At 41.9% G+C, this 21,431-nt stretch overlaps 2 protein-coding genes across 2 annotated transcripts in view; both read left to right on the forward strand.

Annotated features, from left to right (window-relative positions):
• Window positions 1-13,814: 13,814 nt before the first annotated feature.
• Window positions 13,815-14,330, forward strand: LOC108252894 (2-hydroxyacylsphingosine 1-beta-galactosyltransferase-like). Its single transcript, XM_026826565.1, has 2 exons — window positions 13,815-14,016; window positions 14,160-14,330. Exons 1-2 carry the CDS (start codon window positions 13,951-13,953, stop codon window positions 14,325-14,327), a joined length of 234 nt encoding a protein of 77 aa, XP_026682366.1. The 5' UTR covers window positions 13,815-13,950; the 3' UTR covers window positions 14,328-14,330.
• A 1,117-nt stretch (window positions 14,331-15,447) lies between these two features.
• Window positions 15,448-21,431, forward strand: part of LOC113469110 (UDP-glucuronosyltransferase 2B7-like) — a 10,283-nt gene continuing 4,299 nt past the window's right edge. Inside the window, exon 1 of the mRNA XM_026826564.1 lies at window positions 15,448-15,700. Within this exon, the coding sequence (XP_026682365.1) occupies window positions 15,463-15,700 (238 nt within the window). The 5' untranslated portion in view covers window positions 15,448-15,462. The remainder of the gene's footprint in view (window positions 15,701-21,431) is intronic.

Here is a 21,431-nt window from a genome sequence, read left to right on the forward strand (position 1 = left end):
TTAGTGGTGGTGGGGGTTAGAAGTATTAGTGGGGTTAGAAGTACCAGGAGGAGGATCTCGACTAATCTCTCTAAGTATTTATTGTCCCACAGCGATAAAAAGCTAGCTTCGCTTCACTTAAGAATCAAAAAGCTGACCTCGTCAAAGGGACAGAAGATGAAAAAAAGTTAAAGTCTCCGATGAGCGTGTTGAAATGTAAAAAACAGGGACAAAGTACGATAGCTTAAACAAAGACGTAAAGCACACACATAAGTAAAATGTAGATAGCCAAACGATACACATACACACAGAACAAAGTCCTGAGATTTGGGAGACTTTTCGGTTTAAGTCCTAGTTTGGTAAAGGATGGCACATACATGAGAGAGGACTTTTTTTTTTTTTTTTCTTTTTTTTTTTAGAGGTCTTTTAGAAGAGCGAAGAGAGAGCGAGGGAGAAGGAAGAGAGAGGGGAGGAAGGACGTTAATAATACCCTTTTACTTATAAATTAAAGAAGGAGAGGGGGGAGAAAGGAAATATGAGGGAGATTGGGAGGAAGAGGGCAGAGGGGGAAATCTTTATGAGGACTCGGAGATCAGGGGGTGATTATGAGGGAGGGGAGAGAGGCTTTGGAGGGGAGAGGGTGAATATGATGTAAGGGAGAGGGGAAGCAAGACGATTTTAGGGCAGCATGTTTTTGGGATGGAGAGAAAAAAGGTCAAGATGGCATCTTTGGTGTGGGAGTAATTGAGGTTGGAGACGGACGGAGCGAGAACAAGGACAGGAAGCAAGGAGAGAGAAGGAGAAGGAGAAGAAGGAGAAGAAAAAGAAGAAGACTAAAGGAGAAGAAGGAGGAGGAGGAGAAGAAGAAGAAAAAGAAGAAGGAGAGAGAAGGAGAAAGAAGACGAAGAAGGAGAGAGAAGGAGAAGAAGACTAAAGGAGAAGAAGGAGGAGGAGGAGAAGAAGAAGAAGGAGAAGAAAAAAAAGAAGACTAAAGGAGAAGGAGGAGGAGAAGACTGAAGGAGGAGAAGAAGGAGGAGGAGAAGAAGGAGGAGGAGAAGACTGAAGGAGGAGAAGAAGGAGGAGGAGGAGAAGAAGAAGAAGGAGACTAAAAGAGAAGGAGGAGGGAGCAAGGACAGGAGACAAGGAGGGAGCGGGAGGTGGGATGGGATGAAAAGGATATTAGAAGGATTAGATGCGTAAGGAGAAAAGAAAATGGGACACTATGAAACAAACAGAGGGGAGAGAGCAAAACTGGAAACGAGAGGAGGAGGAAAGGGGAGGGAGGTGGAAATGAAAAGAATGACATTAACTGCATTGAGAAGGGAGGAGGAGAAGGAAGAGGAGGAGGAGAAGGAGAAGGAGGAGGAAGAGGAAGAGGAGAAGGAGGAGAGAAACGGAGAAAAGACAAAAGGAGTGGGAGATTAGAGAAAACTGAAGGAGAAACAGGAAGAGAAGGAGGAGGAGGAGAGGGAGAGAGTGTTCATTGAAATTTTTAATCCTTAAAAAAAAAAAAAAAAAAAAAAACCGAATTCTATTTCTTATGTGTCCCGGCACTTTGGTTATATTGTTTGTAGCCCTATTTTACGAACTGGGGCTTTGTTTTCTCAAAAACTACCGACTTTTGAGAGCTACTGATAGTGACGACTGGGGAGATTTCTAAACTGTGTTGTGTTAACAGCGGCCATGACAGTGACAGAGAGAGAGAGAGAAAGAGCTCTTACTTCTTTCTTCTTACGTTTCCTCCCATATTCTTGCTAGAATTTGTGTGTGAAATGAAAGAGACCACGCAGAACCTGTCTCTCGAAAGTTTTTAACCCATCTGAGATGATCTGAGGATTGTATTGCGTGAGGGAACTCTTCCGTGGGCTGTTACACGAAAATGAATACGAAAATTCATCTGAACAATAATCACAGATTCACTATCTTTAAAGAAAGCCTCTACGGCGAAAGCACGATGTTGTGGGGTCCACGACTCCATAGCGATTAAATTGCTTATGATTCTGAATCCAGAAATGTTTACTTTAACAAGATACGACAAGTTATAACAAAGTAGTGAACGAAACAAAATCGTCCGGTAACGCTGGCGCACCCTGTACTTGACAGTTTAAACACGGGTCGTAATGTAACCCTTACTACTAGACTAATACTATAGCACCTACCCACTACTATAATAATGATTCAGTGAACTGTAGAACTCTTAGAAAAGGGCCAATATGGGGCCCCCAGAGTGGCCTGATTAGGTCCCACGTTCTGTTTCGTTCAGGAGTTAAAATTATGGCAAATAAAGATCCCCTACAGGTAAGGTCGTGATGCGTAGTGATTAGGCTGATTAGTGATGATTAGGTAGGCATTATACTTATTTATAGAAAAGGTCCACTCAGTTGGCGGCACGGTATCGATGTAAACGATAGAGAAGGTCCACTCAGTTGACGGCACGGTATATCGATCGCCACTCCCTCTACCGTATAGAAAAGACAGGTATGTTGTAATTAAATAGAACAGGTAGGTATATTGTATTCACCACACAGTCAAACACAACAGAGTAATATATCAGTCTGTGCGTGTGTCTGTACCAGGGCCGTATTTTGGCCGGGGGCGCAACCCCCTCCCCGCCTCGAGCTTCATTTTTCTCCTGTACCTTGTTTATCCTGCCCGAATAGGACTGAAGAGTCCCTGTACTGTAGGTCAGACTCCGAGGTCCGTACACACAGCTACGGAACGGGACGGAACGGAACGATTTTTCTGAATCGGCAGCGTATATTCAGACGGGTGAATTCACATATCTAGGACGGCCGTGCCGGAGATACGGAACGGCAAAAAATTAAAAATTCGTCGTCGACGAATTTATTGACGTGCCGTCCAACGAATGTTTTTGTTTTCATTTTTCATTTTGGATTCTGATTTCTCAATCAATTTGCTGTGATGTGTGATGTGAACAGAATTTAAAAAAATCGTTCCGTCCCGCTACCGTTCCGTCCGACACTCTGTGTGTACGGACCTTTAGGCTGATTAGTGATGATTAGGTAATAAATACTTATTTATAGAAAAGGTCCACTCAGTTGGCGGCACGGTATCGATGTAAACTTAGTGATGATTAGGTAGGCATTATACTTATTTATAGAAAAGGTCCACTCAGTTGGCGGCACGGTATCGATGTAAACGATAGAGAAGGTCCACTCAGTTGACGGTACGGTATATCGATCGCTACTCCCTCTACCGTATGGAAAAGACAGGTAGGTATGTTGTAATTAAATAGAACAGGTAGGTTATATCGTATTCACCACACAGTCAAACACAACAGAGTAATATATCAGTCTGTGCGTGTGTCTGTACCAGGGCCGTATTTTGGCCGGGGGCGCACCCCCCCGCCTCGAGCTTCATTTTTCTCCTGTACCTTGTTTATCCTGCCCGAATAGGACTGAAGAGTCCCTGTACTGTAGGTCAGACTCCGAAAATTTGGAGGCTGGTCTTCTCCCTGTTTAAGAGTCCCCCAGCCAGACTAGGTCTTACTAGGTATGTACCTAGGTAATTTTAGCTGAATTGAGTTCTTGTATTTCATTTTCTTTTTGCGTCCCCCTGAGGAATTTGGGACCGCGTCAATTGGCACCGGATGAACCGTGCTTTGAACAGCCCTGGTAATGTGGGTAGGTACTATATCAGATACATTTCCCATCCACTAGTTATCTACCTATCTACTGATACTAGTTGATTACACGCAATGGGGAGCTCTGCATTATCAAGACAATCAATGAGGTAACACACTCTTCGGTGCAGCCACCCACTATCAGGTAGACCTGACAGGTGCGCCTGATCAGGTCCCCCCGTCAGGTCTACCTGATAGTGTGTGTGCTCATTAGGCATCAGATGTACCTTTCGGGTCTACCTGAGAGTGAAAGGTGAATGGCTGGCCTAAATAATAATCGAGTGGACTCGAGTAATGTCAAACTCGAGTCCACTCGAGTAAAATCATTCACTCGGCCCATCACTAACATATATGCAGTTCGACCAGCCTAGTTACCTTGCACGATAGCTTGTCTCGCCCAGGGCAAACTTTATCCTAAAACAAAGAAGGGCTCGCTTTCTTCTATCCTGTCAATTCAATTCAATTTTTTCAATTCAATTCAATTCAATTTTTATTGTATTGTTAATACACATTATATATACAATTTACTGTCCTTCTTCTCTCTTCGTTTGCGGGACGATAATAATAATAATAATAGACTCTTGAGTGGAAGGTAACCACTAGGCGAGGTTAACGCCGGAGGCGTTCTCTACCACCTAACCCTTAGAGCTCCATTATTATGTGGTCACACTCTCAAATAAATGAGGATAAAATTCCATGCCTCGGCTGGGATCGAACCCACGCCCTCCTGTTTACCAGGAGCGCCTTGACCACTGCGCCACCTGTTAGGTAAGAGAAAAAGGATGGAGAAAAGAGAAAGCATTGGATAGACGGAAACGGAGGAGTAGAAGATGGCAACGCCTCGCCGACCTCAAAATGAATTACGAAAAGGTGGAGCAATAAGAAGAAGGCCTGTATAGTTCCGCTTTCATTGTACGGTAAGTGTACTTAAGTTAGTACCTATAGAAAGTTTTAATGTTTACTTTCCTTATCCTATAGGAAGGAAAGTAATGTAATCGGGTCAAATTTTTGATGGTCAGTTTTTAGTGTCAAAACACGTTTTGAGGTCCCTAGAGCCTAAATCCAAAGTTTCAGCCATTGGTCCTTGTGTGTGTCTGTCTGTGTGTCTGTGTGTGTGTCTGTCTCTAAACAATGTTTTGTATGTAGTTCACAAATGTGACAAGGATGCAACACAAAACGTTTGCTTAAAATAGGTGCTCCCGTTGGCGGTATTTTGACCGCTTTTTGGCGGTTTTCAGCTATATCGACTAAACGGTTAGAGATATTGTAAATGTTACAACAGACCACCCAAATAAGCACCATTCAATGGGATAAGGAAAGTCGTGTGATGTTCACACCAGATTTTTTAAAGTAGATTATCAGTTAGACGTAAAAGTAGACGTAAAAACCTTCCCTAAATAAACAGGAAAACATGAGTTCCATATGGGAGAGAAATTTAGGACTGAAGAGGTGAAAAAGAAAAGGGGGAAGAGGATAATACGGGGGAGTGAAGAGGTGAGGACTACCAGGAATGTTATGTCCCTCCATAGTCTGGGAGTATGCAACACGCACGACACCTGAGAGTCCCCATGTCATATCATAACTCATAGGAAACCAAGTCACCCATATAACATATACCTATGTACGTATAATACCCAGCGCCCAGCGTTACACATACCAGGGCCGTATACAGGATTTATCGAAGAGAAAGGGGGGGAGGGGAGCTGAGAGTTTGAACAGTGATGTATAGGGGGTGGGGGAGGGAGGGGGTGGATGCGTGGATGCTCCAAATTTTATAAGTCCAGCCCACGGTAAAGAAGAAAAGCCCGAGGGGGGGGGGCTAAATACAGCCCTGACACATACCTAGCTGTACACATACGTAGGTATAAAGCCCGGTACATGTTATACATGTCACCTTTAGAGATACGACAAAACAAACAGACAATCCAAAGAGAAAAAATTGTCGTATGGAAACTTGGAGCTCACTTTATTCGATCACAAAACTCGGTCTGAGGTTGGATTTCACCTAGAAGACTGGTAATGTTAAGCTAACAAACAGCCTGTTGAGTTCCATTTGATTTGGCCTAACAGGCTGTTAGGAGCTAATTAATAAGTAGTTTGGTGAAACCCACACAGAGAAGCAATAACCGTACGGCGCGGCGCGGTGTACAATATTCAAATGCATGATCTAGGTACCACCTACCTATATTTCGCTTGAGGAAAAATAGTTCATACATGTGTTATGTGTTTTACCTAGGTACATTTTACGGTTAAAATATTGTAAGGTGTAGGGTGTAGATTACTGTGGAACTTCACACGCAATCAACTCACTAGCTTAATATCATTTCATCAGTAGATAGGGTAGACTGGGGGCACATTGGGACAGTGGGATAAGGAACTATTGGGCTCAAAACAGAGAGGAGCGGAGAGAGTAGAGCATAGAGCATTTAGAGAGAAGCTATGCTCGAATAATGTACGATAGAGGGATTAGATGACTTTTTTTTTAAGAGGTTTGACAGAGGGAACTGTAACTGCTATGATCTCATAGTCCCGAAATCGAAGAGAGAAGGAAGACAGGATAGGAGAAAGCCAGCCGTTCCGAGAACGAACATTATCCCATCAGGAATTCGCCCCGGGCGAGAATCGAACCCGCGGCCTAGCGCTTACAAGGCAGACGCACTACCAACTAAGCCAACTAGGCTGGCCCAGAGATAACTTTAAACCGCAAATAAACTGGGAACAAAAAGCTCTGCGCTCTCCACTCCACCATGTTTTTAGCTGTATCGCACTCAGACTGTCTGAGAGACTGTCAGAGTGTCAGACTGTCAATCGGAAGCTCTTTCCGCCACTCACACTCCAACTGTCTGACAGACCAAAGTCTATGGCCGACATAAGTTTATCATCAACTCTTAAAGAAATCAGCAAACTATATGCCTAATTCAAGAAATCTTGGAAAAAGTGAAGAACTAGGTATTAGGTATGTTTTTTTAACTAAAAGTTACATACATAATAATGGTAGTAAAAAAAAGTGAGCCAAATTACCCCGTGACTCATGTTACCCCACTCCCCCCTACCTGTTGGGTCCCTACATAGTAAAATATTTCTCCCAAATGTGGAATGAGGTCAACAAGGGTAGTTTTCATATTTCATATTAATGTTAAAAAAACATTTCATTATTTAATTAATATTATCAATTTTTACATTTTTACCCGCAACAGTTAAGGCGTTGGGCTTGTAGCTGGGGATGGTTCGAGTCCCAGAGGTGTCATGAAAAAGTATGATTTTTGCGGTGGATCAAGGACCATTTTGAACGGATGAAGTGACCTCCCAGTTTTAAGTCGACAATTTTGTTGCATTTAGTTTGTCTCTTTGTTTCATCTAACTCTCAGACAGTTCATCAGATTTTGATTAAATTTTGAAATGTCCAGCAAAAAAAAAAATACCAGTCTAGTTAGCTTTGCAAAGTAGCGCGCCTGTCTTCTAAGCGCTAGGTCGCCGGTTCGATTTCCGCCCGGGCCGAACTTTATCCTGTCGTTCCCGGAACGGCTGACTTTCTCAAAATAGCTTTAAACAAATTAATCCCTTTCCTTAACTACAACTGATTAGTATAAGTTTCAATCAAAATTCAAAGGATAAGAAAAGAAGAAGAAGAAGAAGAAGAAGAAGAAGAAGAAGAAGAAGAAGAAGAAGAAAAAAAAAAAAATCTGGTGTGAACATCACACGACTTTCCTTATCCTATTGAATGATGCTTATTTGAGTGTTCTTTTACCCTAAAAAAAAATCTGGTGTGAACATCACACGACTTTCCTTATCCTATTGAATGATGCTTATTTGAGTGTTCTTTTACACCTTCTACAATATCTCTAACCGTTTTGTCGCTAATAGCTGAAAACCGCCAAAAAACGGTCGAAATCTGTCCAAAGCGGTCAAAATACCGGCAAGCGCAGCAACCATCTCAATCAAACATTTTGTGTTGCATCCTTGTCACATTTGTAAACTACATACCAAATTTCAAGTCTCTAGCTTATACCGTTCCCGAGATATTAATAAATTAGCGGTCAAAATACCGCCAAGCGCAGCAACCATCTCAACCAAACATTTTGTGTTGCATCCTTGTCACATTTGTAAATTACATACCAAATTTCTAGTCTCTAGCTTATACCGTTCCCGAGATATTGTCAAATTACACCGAAAACCGCCAAAAAGCTGTAAAATGCCGCCAACCGTTGCACTGGTCTTGACCAAAAGTTTCGTGTCGCATCCTTGTCACATTTGACAGCTACATACAAAATTTCAAGTCTCTAGCTCTTACCGTTTTCGAGATATTTTGTTTACAGACAGACAGACACACACACGGACCAATGGCTGAAACTTTGGATTTAGGTTCTAGGGACCTCAAAACGTGTTTTGACACTAAAATCTGACCATCCAAATTTTGACCCGATTACATTACTTTCCTTCCTATAGGATAAGGAAAGTAAAAACTCATGATATAAAGATAGGGTGGCTGACGTTAGGTTCCTTTTCCCAATCTCCTTCTTCTTTCATTTCCCTTCTTTCCTCATTCCTCCCCATCTTATCTCCCCCTTCCACTCCAACAAGGAAAGTCTGGCGATAAAAAAAAAAGTCATGATATAAAGATAGGGTGGCTGACGTTAGGTTCCTTTTCCCAATCTCCTTCTTCTTCCATTTCCCTTCTTTCCTCATTCCTCCTCATCTTATCTCCCCCTCTCACTCCAACAAGGAAAGTCTGGCGATAAAAAAAAGTTTAAAAAACGAAAACGAAAAACAAAGCGCAGAATAGAAAAGAGGCTAATCGACTCGATGAAGCAAAAGATGTCGTAGTAACCAAACGGCAACACTGTACTCATGATATAAAGATAGGGTGGCTGACGTTAGGTTCCTTTTCCCAATCTCCTTCTTCTTCCATTTCCCTTCTTTCCTCATTCCTCCTCATCTTATTTCCCCCTTCCACTCCAACAAGGAAAGTCTGGCGATAAAAAAAAAAGTTTAAAAAACGAAAAACAAAGCGCAGAATAGAAAAGAGGCTAATCGACTCGATGAAGCAAAAGATGTCGTAGTAACCAAACGGCAACACTGTATAGTGTCGACGGTGGAACGAGTTGACAACGTTGCATTGTGTTATCAGGGGCGTGGGGTATAATATTCGGGGGGTGGGCTGTGTGAACTGATTGATCGAACGGAGTGCAGTCTCAGTTTTAATTTGACGATTTTGTTTTTTTTTATTATTATTATTATTATAGGAGGAGGAGGAAGATAAAGAGGAGGAGGAGAAGGAAGAAGAGGAGGAGGAGGGTGACAATATCGGAAAGCTATTTTCGACGTAACGGAAAAAACGCAGTTTAGGGAGGAGGAGGAAGAGAAAGAGGAGGAGGAGGAGGAGAAAGAGGAGGAGGAGGAGAAGAAAGAGGAGGAGGAGGAAGAAGAGGAGGAGAAGGAAGAAGAAGAGGAGGAGAAGGAAGAAGAGGAGGAGGAGAAGGAAGAAGAGGAGGAGGAGGGTGACAATATCGGAAAGCTATTTTCGACGTCGAAACTTATTGAACGATTGAAGGGAGGTACAAGGTTTTATAATCCACGATTTATTTTATTTTTTCCTTTAGATTGTCTGCAGGTCTCTTCCTCCATAACTCTCGATCGGGTAGGGCGATTTCGATGAAATTTGGTGTAGAAGTTTAACACAAAGAAAAATTTCGCACTCGATTTTGGATCCGATCGCGCATTCGAAGGGCCCGTAAGGACTCTTCTTGACATTTGATTACAGTATTTTTACTTTTCTTATCCTATAGGAAGGAAAGTAATGTAATCGGGTCAAATTTTCAATGGTCAGATTTTAGTGTCAAAACACGTTTTGAGGTCCCTAGAGCCTAAATCCAAAGTTTCAGCCATTGTGTGTCTGTGTGTCTGTCTGTCTGTAAACAAAATATCTCGACTCGAGAACGGTAAGAGCTAGAGACTTGAAATTTGGTATGTATCTTTCAAATGTGACAAGGATGCGACACGAAACTTTTGGTTAAGACCGGTGCAACGGTTGGCGGCATTTTTAGACTTTGGTATTGATCGGCCCTTGTAAAGAGACTTTTCAGTCCTATTCTGGCAATATAGGTATAAACAAGAGGACCTATCGGAACAAACCTAGCATCCTTTCTCTAAGTGAGTTCTACAGTGAACTGGATTCCACCAAAAATGAGGGAAAACGTATACATATTACATATGTCTACTCTGTCCGAATAATGAATAAGTTATAATATGGATATCAAGTATTTCTATTTATGGATACCATTTGGAAATAGGTAGCCTAGCGACTATAGTGACTCGGTGTTTATCAGATTTCAAAAACCTCGTGAGCCGGGCCTGACGTGTTGTCAGTCGGGTTTGAAATGTTTCAAAGCCACCCCTGTCAATCATCAGTCAATCAGTGTGCCGATCACTTGACAACCCTGAGAGGGGAAGTAGAAGAGGGGAAGTAGGGGAGGGAGGAGAGGAAACATAGAAGGGAGAGAGGGGAAGTAGACTGAGGAGGAGTAGAAGTAGTTGCGGTCCGAACGAACTTTCGCATACTGATATTACTAGTTGCGGTCCGAACGAACTTTCGCATGCTACCTACCTGTGCGCGGTAAAAACGAGCTTTTTTCAAACTAGTTGCGGTCAAAGTGCCTTTTTGTCTACTACCTAGTTGCTGGTTGCCCATCGTTCCTGTGGAATAGGCCTATCGCATAAGGAAATGGGCATACCTGTTACTTTTAGGTAGGTTTGATTGATCATGAGAGGAAGAAAAAAAAAGGAACTAATGGCGATCGAAACTAACTTGCTGGTAGTAATTGCGGTTAAGAAGAAAAACCAACAAACCACTACTTGCGGTCGGTCAAGAATTCAAGATGAATATTTTTATAATTTTATCACAAATCACAATATGTGCCATAAAATTGAGGGGGAAATGTGATTCGAGACAGTAAGTTGAGGAAGTCCGTTTCATCTGACATGTTCTGGAACTCGATGATCGCAATTATAGTAAATTCCAGGAGAGAAGAGAGAAAGAGAGAAGTAGGTTAGGAAGGTAGGCGGGCACGGGCAATATGGAGGGTAGAGAGTTTCATTCAGAAACGGCGAGAGCTTTAGAGTTGAACTCCCCCCCCCCCCCCCCCCCCCCCGTCTCTCAAAAGTTTGACAGGTTGGCATTTTATTTTCTTCTTCTTCTCCTTCTTTTTTCTCTTCTCCTTCTCTTCTTCTTCTCCCTTCTTCTTCTGCTTCTCCCTTCTTCTTCTTCTCCTTCTTCCTTCTTCTCCTTGTTCTTGTTTCTCCTTCTCTCTTCTTCTTTCTTCTTCTTCTTTCCTTTCTTCTTCTTCTTGTTCTTCTTCTCTTCTCCTTCTTCTCTATTTCTTCTTCTTCTCCTTCTTCTTCTTCTCTCATTCTTTTCTGTTCTTCTTCTTCCTTGCTGTTATTCTTGTTCTTTCTTCTCCTTTTCTTCTTCTTGTTTGTCTTCTTCTTATTATTTTGACTCCTTTCTTCAAGGGGAAAATTATGTGATTAAAATTTTAAACTTCAGGGAGAGGAAAAAGGGGAAGTTGAATATGATATACATATGTATAATAGGATCAAATGACTTGCTTTAGATCTAGCAGGTTCATTGAACTTTGGGAACCAAATAGAAACAAGGCCCCCCCCCCCACGGGTCCTCAAAAGCCCGAACAGGCTAAAATAATAGAAGAGAAAATCCCAACGCCCTTGGTCCTTTCCCCCGCCCCCCCCCACCCCCAAGAAAGTCGTGGATACAGCCCTGCTTAATTGATAGAGAGGGAACTGTAAAAGCGAATGTTACCTACATCGCATCGTCCTGAAATCGAAGAGAGTAAGACAGGATAGGAGAAAGCCAGTCGTTCCGAGAACGAACCTTATCTGTTCAGGACTTTAAGATGAAGTTCTCCCCGGGTGGGAATCGAACTCGCGACCTACTGCTTGCAAGGCAGGCGCAAGGCATATGTGGACGAGTGACCTGATGTTTGCATCAGATAGCTAGTGACCCTGGAAAGGAAGGGTTATCGGTGATAGGTTGTTTAATCCTCTTGGGACATCCGGTATAGAAAGCTCATTATAAATTCATGCCAGACCTGGGTTCGAACTAAAGGAGGTCAAACACAGACAATTGTCACTATGAACATGCGAGCACGCACGCTTATGAGCATAGTTTGAAAATGGGTATCTCGGGTTGTAGAGTTGTGCGTGCTGGGGTGCAATAGTCTTACATACTGGACTCCGCACACAGGAATTTCGTCCGAAAAGAACCCCAATTCAATGTAATGTAACGTAGAGTTGTGTAGTCTTCTGCGTTGTTGATCAAGCGACATAATATACTACATTCCCAAGGGCCTCAATATTTCCAGGATACTCTGCTCTATCTGCAAAATATAACGCAGTATAGCACCAGAGCACATAATCTGAATCTCCTGGAAATTCCAAGACACAGGACTCAGGTGTATGGTAATTCTTACCATGTATCTGCAGTTAGATTATGGAATTCTCTTCATAGGGATATAAGAGACTCACAAAGTCTAGGAGCATTCAAGACCTCCCTGGTGAAATATCTTAAAGGCTCACAGTGAAGGAAAAATTTAGTGGTTGGGTGGAAGAGCTCCTCTAGGAGAACCCTGCCACTTAAAAGAAAGCCGTAAAAAAAAATACCCTCTTAAAGGAAAATGCATAATTAATCGTGCGAACTTGCGAAGGAGTGCGAACGTAAAGAGAGGAGTTTCCCTTGAAAATGCCTACAAGGTAGACGAAATTCCGAGTCCGGATAGCAAGACTTGTAACTTAAAAGTATCCAATGGTCAACCCATGAGAGTCGAGACATTGAAGTCACACCAAACCCTTCTCTCTTTTTCGCTAATATCTCAGTCGTTCCACGTCAGAGTGCATCGGGGTTTTGTCTATTGGTTAGAAAACAAAATTTCCTACTATTTTCAATATCATTTGAAATGTTTACTCAACACCCGTCCGTAATTAGAAGGGGTTAAAAGGAAAATTGGTAAATACGCCCCTCCATTGTCGCCATTTTGATTTCAGATACCGGGACACAGTAGAACGGCTCTCGAAACAAGTACGCTCTCTACCGTACAGTAACCTGGACCAGGCAGTACGCTGGGCGGAACATGTGGCCGCCAATAAGGGAGTCCTAGGTTACACTCCCGCCGCCCAACAAACTAGCGTCATGCGGGTGCTGGGTGTCGAACTCTGGGTCATATGGACGATACTTGTTGTACTTGTTGTAGTAATCGTCATGTCTCTCATTCGATGTTTACGACGGTGCTGTCGGAAGAAGTAAAGAAGGAGGATACCATACACCATAGAAACAAATGGGATGCTATACCCTTCCGGCTTTTACGGACGGGTGAATGGGTATACCATTTGTTGACTATATATTTGATTGAGAGAATTCTTCTGAAAAACCAATAGATGGAAACTTCATAAAAAAAGGGCTGTAGGTAACTTGCGTACTATTTCAATTTTAACCTTCTAGTTGCGTACTAAAATGAAAAAAATATGTCCGACTCACCAGAGGGGGTAAGTCGGACATGGGGTACCAGAGCAAACAGTCAAGGGTCAAACATTAAGTAGATAATGCTCGGTTTGGGCAGACGCCATTTGCAATGGTTGAGGATAAACGCTACCACCCCATCTAGTGGTTAGACTAATAAGTAGATATTTTCCTTTAAAAGAGCGGAGATGGCCTTCAGAAGAAAGGAAATCGTACCTAAATCACAATCACCTTTTGATTTAGTTATTTATTTTCAGTAGGTTTGATAGAGGTAACTGTAACACTGTTAAGGTCTTATCGTCCCGAAATCGAAAAGAGAAAGCCAGCCGTTCCGAGAACGAACATTATTCGTTCAGGATCAAATCCGCTCCCGACGATAATCATCGTCCCGAAATCGAAGGAAGACAGGATAGGAGAAAGCCAGCCGTTCCGAGAACGAACCTTATCCGTTCAGGATAAAATCCGCCGCGGGCGGGAATCGAACCGGCGACCTAGCGCTTAAGGTGTGTCCAAACATAGTCGACCGGCCGAGATAAAACTGTCGTTGTCGCGGCAGTTTGGACGGGTCAGTCGGCATCGATCGATGGCCGGTCGACTATGTGTGGACACGCCTTTAGAAGTCAGACGCGCTACCAACCAAGCTAACTAGGCTGTTTGTTTCTTGTTTCCCCCTGAATATGTATAAGGAGACAAGTGTTTCAGCGTTTTTCGAAATTCGAATCCATTCTAAAGATATTTCGAGCGACCTGTTTTGTACAATTCGCAAAATTTTCCGCCTATATTCCCCCCCCACGTTGCAATGCCCACAGGTCACCGGAACTGCAAGCTATTCATCACCCACGGCGGTATCCACAGCTCTATGGAGGCCGTATACAAGATATTTCGAGCGACCCGTTTTGTACAATTCGCAAGATTTTCCGCCTATATTCCCCCCACGTTGCAATGCCCACAGGTCACCGGAACTGCAAGCTATTCATCACCCACGGCGGTATCCACAGCTCTATGGAGGCCGTATACCATGGAGTACCGGTAGTAATGATGCCCGGGTTCTCAGACCAGCACCAGAACTGTAAACTAATGGAAGAGAAGGGCATGGGTTTGATCACGCCGCATGAAACCATCACCGGGGATATTCTCTACATAACCATACGGGAGGTGCTCAACAATCCCAGGTAAGGAGATTTTTATCAGAACTGTAAACTAATGGAAGAGAAGGGCATGGGTCTGATCACGCCGCATGAAACCATCACCGGGGATATTCTCTACATAACCATACGGGAGGTGCTCAACAATCCCAGGTAAGGAGATTTTTATCGGCGAGACTTACACATGTTGCTACTGTTATACAATATACTACATTCCCAAGGGCCTCAATATTTCCAGGATAGTCTGCTCTATCTGCAAAACATAACGCAGTATAGCACCAGAGCACATAATCTGAATCTCCTGGAAATTCCAAGACATAGGACTCAGGTACGAGGTCAAAACTCCGAAAAAGTAACTTTAAAAAAATCGAAAATTCAATTTTTAATTGCCGTTTTAATGAAAAAGTTCGAAGAGTTGTAACGTCAGATTTCACGTCAAAATGCGCAGAAACGCTTGCGCACAAACAAAGGAAGCGGGAGTCATGAAGAAGAAAAAGAAAAATTCCGTAGGTCCTCATTTTTCCTGCTCTATAACTTTACAACATCACCCAAGTAAGCGCAACTGATCTATTGAGTAGCTACTTTATTTGAGTAGCGACCAGATGTTTGATAGGAGGAACTGTAACCCTGTAACTCCTAAGGTCTTATTGTTCCGAAATAGAAGAGAGGAGAGGAGAAAGTCAGCCTTTCTAAGAACGAACATTACCCGGGGCCGATAAAATACTCGGGCGGGAATACAACCCGCGGCCTAGCGCTTAAAAGCGCACTACCAACCAAGCTAACTAGGCTGCCAGAAGTTCTCTGTTTTGAAACAAATAATTATTTATGATTTGATTAAGGAGTGCGGCAGCACCCCGCCCCGACCAGTCAAAAAAGTTATCAAATTACCAAATTAGGTACTTAGGGTGTTTATTATTGAAAGATTTGTTTATTAGAGATAGGTAGGTAGTTGTCAGAGGTAGGTTTTGTTAGAGATAGGTAGAGTTATTGATGGTAGATTTGTTAGTTAGAGATATTTAGTTGTTACGGATAGGTTTCATTATAGATTGTTTATAATAGGACGAGAAAGTATTTTTGTAAGAAATGTCCACCCTGAAGAAATGCACTGTACGAGTAGTACCGGGGTGGGCATTTCAGACGAATTTTCTGTCAAAATAAATAAAGTAATGGAATACAATTATTGCCCTCGGTCACAGATAAACTTCCAGCCATTGGGCTACCGGGCAGCCGTGTTCTCACTGTATGGTAACCTCCTCATGCCAAACATTATGCCAGATGTGCGCGAGCCATTCACAGACCGGATGACCTTCTGGCAGAGTTTGGACAATATGTACCTGACGTTATGGGACCTATGGGATATGTACATGTCCTACCTGCCTCAACTGGAAGAGATGATGCGAGCAAGTAGGTAGTCGAATAGAATAGAATGATTTACATTTTTTTCCCCCAAAGATGAGTGTTTCACCGCCGTTTTTTATTTCGTAGCGATGAAACAACTGCTACATTAGACGCATGTGGTCTGTGTCGTAGCATACCGTATACCCTTCCGGCTTTTACGGACGGGTAAATGGGTATACCATTTGTTGACAGTATATATTTGATTGAGAGAATTGTTTTGAAAAACAAATAGATGGAAACTTCATAAAAAAAGGGCTGTAGGTAACTTGCGTTCTTGCGTACTATTACAATTTTAACCTTCTAGTTGCGTACTAAAATGAAAAAAAAGATGTCCGACTCACCAGAGGGGGTAAGTCGCGTCATATCTGGCAACACTGTTGCAAACCTCATACATCTGGCAACACTGTTGGATTCATTGGAAATGGAATCTGAGGTTAGCTTGCTGGAAAATGTCCCGTGTAGCTCGTGTCTTAAAATTATTATAATTGTGATAAATGTTAAATGTAAAATGCCAATAAAGTGTTTAAATGTTAAATGTATATAAATGTACCATCTTCTTATTTTCCCTGACCTATAACGTGACGTAACGTAATATGACGTGGCGACGAGAAAAACCTGAAAAATAAAAATGGGGAGGACTCCATCTCACACCACATGCTGAGGACCCCATATCACACCAGAGCAACCTCCTTGGCCGAGTGGGTATCACACTAGGCTTGCATGCCGGAGGTCCCAGGTTCGATTCCCGGCGGGGTCAAAGTTTTTTCGGCTCTGTGCTTGAAGTTCAGGGTGCACTCAGCCTCGTGAGAACAATTAAGTAGCTACTTGAATCGAGTAGCGACCAGTGGCGGCATTACAAGTCAAAGAAACGAGCGATGGTGAATATAATGATTGAGTAAATGAAAGACTTGTAATATTGTGATACCCACAAAGTTGTGAAGAGGCTTTTGCTTCATTACAAAAAAAAAAAATCATGATTTGACACTTCACAAAACTGGGCTGCGTTCTTGAAAAGCAAAGTTTCATTTTCCTTTCCATTTCAGCAAGTAGTATGTCTCTCATCAGATTGGCAATAAGAGACACAATTCTTCCCATTTAGGTGCTGGGTCAACACGAGAACACCAGACTCAAGTGGTCTTGTGTTTAACCAGCACTTAATTGGATATTTTTGTGTTTCTTCTAACATATCTGATAACTGTGAAGAGTATAAGTTACTGGTGTTCTTTTCAAGATGAATCTTCACAAAGTCATGTCAGAATCTATCGGTATATCTGGTAACATTTAACTTACTATGGTATGGGCATGCTATGACTCAGACCTATAAAGTCCAATGTTCAGGCAGTAAATGTTTCATTGCTACTAAAAAAAAAAAAAAAAAAATGCAATCGAAAACCCAGTTAATTTTTTTCGTCAAATCTGGGACCTTCAAAAAACGAGTGTGCCAGCCTAGTGTTAGCTTAATTGGTAGTGCGTCTGCCTTGTAAGCGCTAGGCCGCGCGTTCGATTCCCGCCCGGGGCGGATTTTATCCTGATGGGATAAAGATGTTGTAGATCATTGCCGAGCAGCAGAGGAAGCCAAGGAAAGGGCAGAAGCAGTGGCCCAAAAGGAGGAGCAAGTGGTAATGGCAATCAATCATTCACGATCAAAACCCTTCTTCCAACGGAGTGGAGGTAAACAGCAATTCAACCCCATGCCTATGCAGCAATACAACCCTATGCCTATGCAGCAATACAACCCTATGCCTATGCAGCATTACAACCCTATGCCTATGCAGCATTACAACCCTATGCCTATGCAGCATTACAACCCTATGCCTATGCAGCAGTTCTACTAGTATCAATAGCTATCGGATCCTTGGATTCTTTCCATTCCCCATATACTCCCATCAGGTCAGTTACTTACCTAAGGTGGTATTTTCCTTTCGGATTATTTATTTTTACTTTCCTTATCCTATCGGAAGGAAAGTAATGTAATCGGGTCAAATTTTTTACACGAGGTTTGATAGGGGAAACTGTAACTGCTAAGGTCTTATCGTCCCGAAAGCGAAGAGAGAAGGAAGACATTATCCGTCGAAGTTAAGCTACGTTGTGTGTGGTGACTCGCGAGATGGCGGCAAGTTGGAAGTTATTTCTCGGCCTGGTTGTGTTGGGATTATGTTCTACTAGTATCAATAGCTACCGGATCCTTGGATTCTTTCCATTCCCCATATACTCCCATCAGGTCAGTTACTTACCTAAGGTGGTATTTTGAAAATATTTTCCTTTCCGATTATTTATTTTTTACACGAGGTTTGATAGGGGAAACTGTAACTGCTAAGGTCTTATCGTCCCGAAAGCGAAGAGAGAAGGAAGACATTATCCGTTTAGGATAAAATTCGTCCCAGACGGGAATCGAACCCGCGGCCTAGCGCTTACAAGGCAGATGCGTTTGTTGGCTCATTAGTTAGTCTGTTTTCTTCGTTCGTTTGTTTGTATATTTATTTGTTTGTTCGTTCGCTCGCTCGCTCGTTTGTCTGTTTGTTCGTTTGTTTCAAACAGATAGGTACCTACCTATAGTTCTAGGTACCGATTTTCTCTTCATCTCCAGGTCCCATTCTTCCGAGTATTTGATGAGCTGATAACACGGGGTCATGACATTACCCTGGTGGCAGGATTTCCTCTGTCTGATACAGATCCTAAACTGTACAAGTATATCCCTATACCGTTCCTGCTAAACATTAAGAGGTTTGTTGGTTTGGAGTTGGAAGAGGTTGAAGGAGAAGACGAAGCTGAAGAAGATTTTTGATTTGATAGAGGGAAACCGTGGGGATTCGGGCTTATAAGTAAGGGGAACCCGTGAACTTACAACTTACAAGGCAGACGCGCTACCCTCCAACCTAATTAGGCTGACTTGATTCTTCTTTTTAGTCCGTCCTTCCTTTATTATTACTAATAATAAAAGGTATAGTGGACGGACTATTGTATTCGCTTCGGTGTCTTCTTTCTGTCAGTCTGTCTGTCCCCATAGAAGGACTTTTCCAAACCTGGTCGACCTATATATCAAATTAAAGGTCTTTTTACCAGGATCACGAAAATGGTGGTGCAAATTTTGTCCAGAGAACCATAAAGCCAAAAAAATTGGTTTTTGGGAATTTTTTTTCACATTTTCTCACACAAATGAGCTCTGATCTTGAAATTTGTCGCGACGACCTATGAACTCAAAGCGAGAAAACTTTTTGATTCAGCTATCATTTAAGACCGGTTTTAGCGTTACCTATGTTAAGCTACGCCGAGGAAGGCCAATAAATGGATGGGTCACGATGGGTGACTTAAACATTATATTGGGAATAAAGGGAGAACGGGCTCTAGTCTTGATTTTAAATCATTACATGAAAGTAAAATCAAAAAAAATCAAATCAAGAATAATAATAAACTGAATATTAAACAAATTAGGTAGGTACATAGGTACTGATTTTCTCTAATTACTACGGTTATTTTTAGTTAAAAAAGAAAAAAATCTTATTTTTCGCTTTCTTTCTCTCTCTTACCTATTTCAGGCCCAGGTGCAAAGGGTGTCATCTTCATCAGCCTGGGCACCATCCTACAGTTCTCACATCTAGAACCCCATGTCACCGCAGCCTTTGTAGAAGCGTTGAAGAGTTATTATTTTTAGTTAAAAAAGAAAAAATCTCATTTTTCGTTTTCTTTCTCTCTCTCTCTCTCTCTCTTACCTATTTCAGGCCCAGGTGCAAAGGGCGTCATCTTCATCAGCCTGGGCACCATCCTACAGTTCTCACATCTAGAACCCCATGTCACCGCAGCCTTTGTAGAAGCGTTGAAGAGTTTACCATATGCAGTCATATGGAAAGTAGATGTACCAGTGGAGATGCCAAGCCGTGTCCTCACGGGACAGTGGTTCGCCCAACAGGACATTCTAGGTAGATTACCTAAATCACAATCACCTTTTGATTTAGTTATTTATTTTTAGTAGGTTTGACAGAGGTAACTGTAACTGTTAAGGTCTTATCGTCCCGAAATCGAAGGAAGACAGGATAGGAGAAAGCCAGCCGTTCCGAGAACGAACCTTATCCGTTCAGGATAAAATCCGGCCCGGGCGATAATCATCGTCCCGAAATCGAAGGAAGACAGGATAGGAGAAAGGCAGCCGTTCCGAGAACGAACATTATCCCATCAGGATAAAATCCGCCCCGGGCGGGAATCGAACCTGGAGTCTTGATTTGGAAGTACTGGAGGTACAGCAAACATTGAATGCATTGGAACACACCACATGCTTTGACGAACACTCCATTTGTCAAGGATAAATAAAAGGTTTATCCTTGACAAATGGAGGCAAAGGGGTTCTACTTAAGATCAAAGGGCGGAGATAGCTTTATGAAGAAACTAAATAGGTATTTAAAGTCTTCACATAAAAACACAAAAGAGACATCAAAACCTTGAAAACATGTCCACAAGTTATTGATAAAGATCAATAACAATTTAGGCCCCAAACGAGATCCCTGAGGAACACCGGGAACAACAGAAAAGGTTCAGAAAGTGCAGCGCCTACACGAACCACGCTAGTTCTATCGACAAGGTAACAATTTAGGCCCCAAATGAGATCCCTGAGGAACACCGGAAACAAGAGAAAAGGTTCAGAAAGTGCAGCGCCTACACGAACCACGCTAGTTCTATCGACAAGGTAACTGGGCAACCATTTGTGAAGAGAACCTTTAAATCGCTGCATAGTGGTCACATGGGCATCCAGAAAACCATTCTTAGAGCACAAGAAACAATGTACTGGATCAACATCCAGAATGATATTGAATCTTACATCAAAAGATGCCTCACATGTCAAACATACAGAGGACAAAAAATGAAAGAACCACTCAAGCCCATTGAAATAGCAAACTTTCCCTTTGAGAGAATTAGTCTTGATATAATGACTCATAATTCAAAAGATTATTTAGTCATAGTTGACAGCTATAGTAAATGGATTGAGCTCTATCCACTCAATTCAAAAAAGTGCTCTGAAATAATTAGAAAACTAAAATGTTTATTTTCAACCTTTGGCATTCCTTGCATAATTCAATCAGATAATAGTCCATTTAATTCTTATGAGATCAAACAATTCTGTAAAGAGTACAATATCAAGTGGTGGTATAGTTCACCAAAATATCCTAACAGTAATAGTAGTGAACGGGCTGTTCAAATTTGTAAAAACATTCTTAAAAAATCAGATTTCTCTCAAAATGATTACATAGATTTATTAACAGAATATAGAGCTACCAAAATTCCAGCATTAGGATTATCACCTTCTGAAATCATGATGGGTAGATTAATTAGAACTAAAATCTTAATAAATAATGAGAAACTAAAACCAATTTCAGACCTGGGTAAAGTTCATAATAATTTGAAATCAAATATGAAACAATCACAAGTAAAACAAAAACAGTATTATGATAGAAAGACAAAATTGGAAACTCCCTTTCATGTTAGTGAAAATGTCCTGGTTAGAGAGGGGAATAGATGGATCAGAGGAAAAATAGTCCAAACAACTGAATATCCTCGGTCTTATTGGGTTAGGATGGAGGATGGTTCAGTGGTAAGAAGAAATACGTTCCATTTAAAACATACACCCATCATGTTTCCAGACAGTGACATACCGGATAACTTTGACGACTTCCTTGAAATCAATAGTCTGAAAAATTCCATCAGATGTGATGCCACTCTCATTGACCAGAATAATTTAGTACCTACT

This window comes from Diaphorina citri, unplaced genomic scaffold (genome assembly GCF_000475195.1).
Source record: "Diaphorina citri unplaced genomic scaffold, Diaci psyllid genome assembly version 1.1 scaffold959, whole genome shotgun sequence".
NCBI classification, from domain to species: Eukaryota; Metazoa; Arthropoda; class Insecta; order Hemiptera; family Psyllidae; genus Diaphorina; species Diaphorina citri.

What these genes read in the sequence shown, in the direction of transcription:
- LOC108252894 (XM_026826565.1), top strand. Translation starts at nt 13,951, where the DNA reads ATGCCCACAGGTCACCGGAACTGCAAGCTATTCATCACCCACGGCGGT. An exon ending in GTATCCACAGCTCTATGGAG is followed by an intron (nt 14,017 to 14,159) that starts GCCGTATACAAG and finishes AGCTCTATGGAG; the next exon opens with GCCGTATACCATGGAGTACC.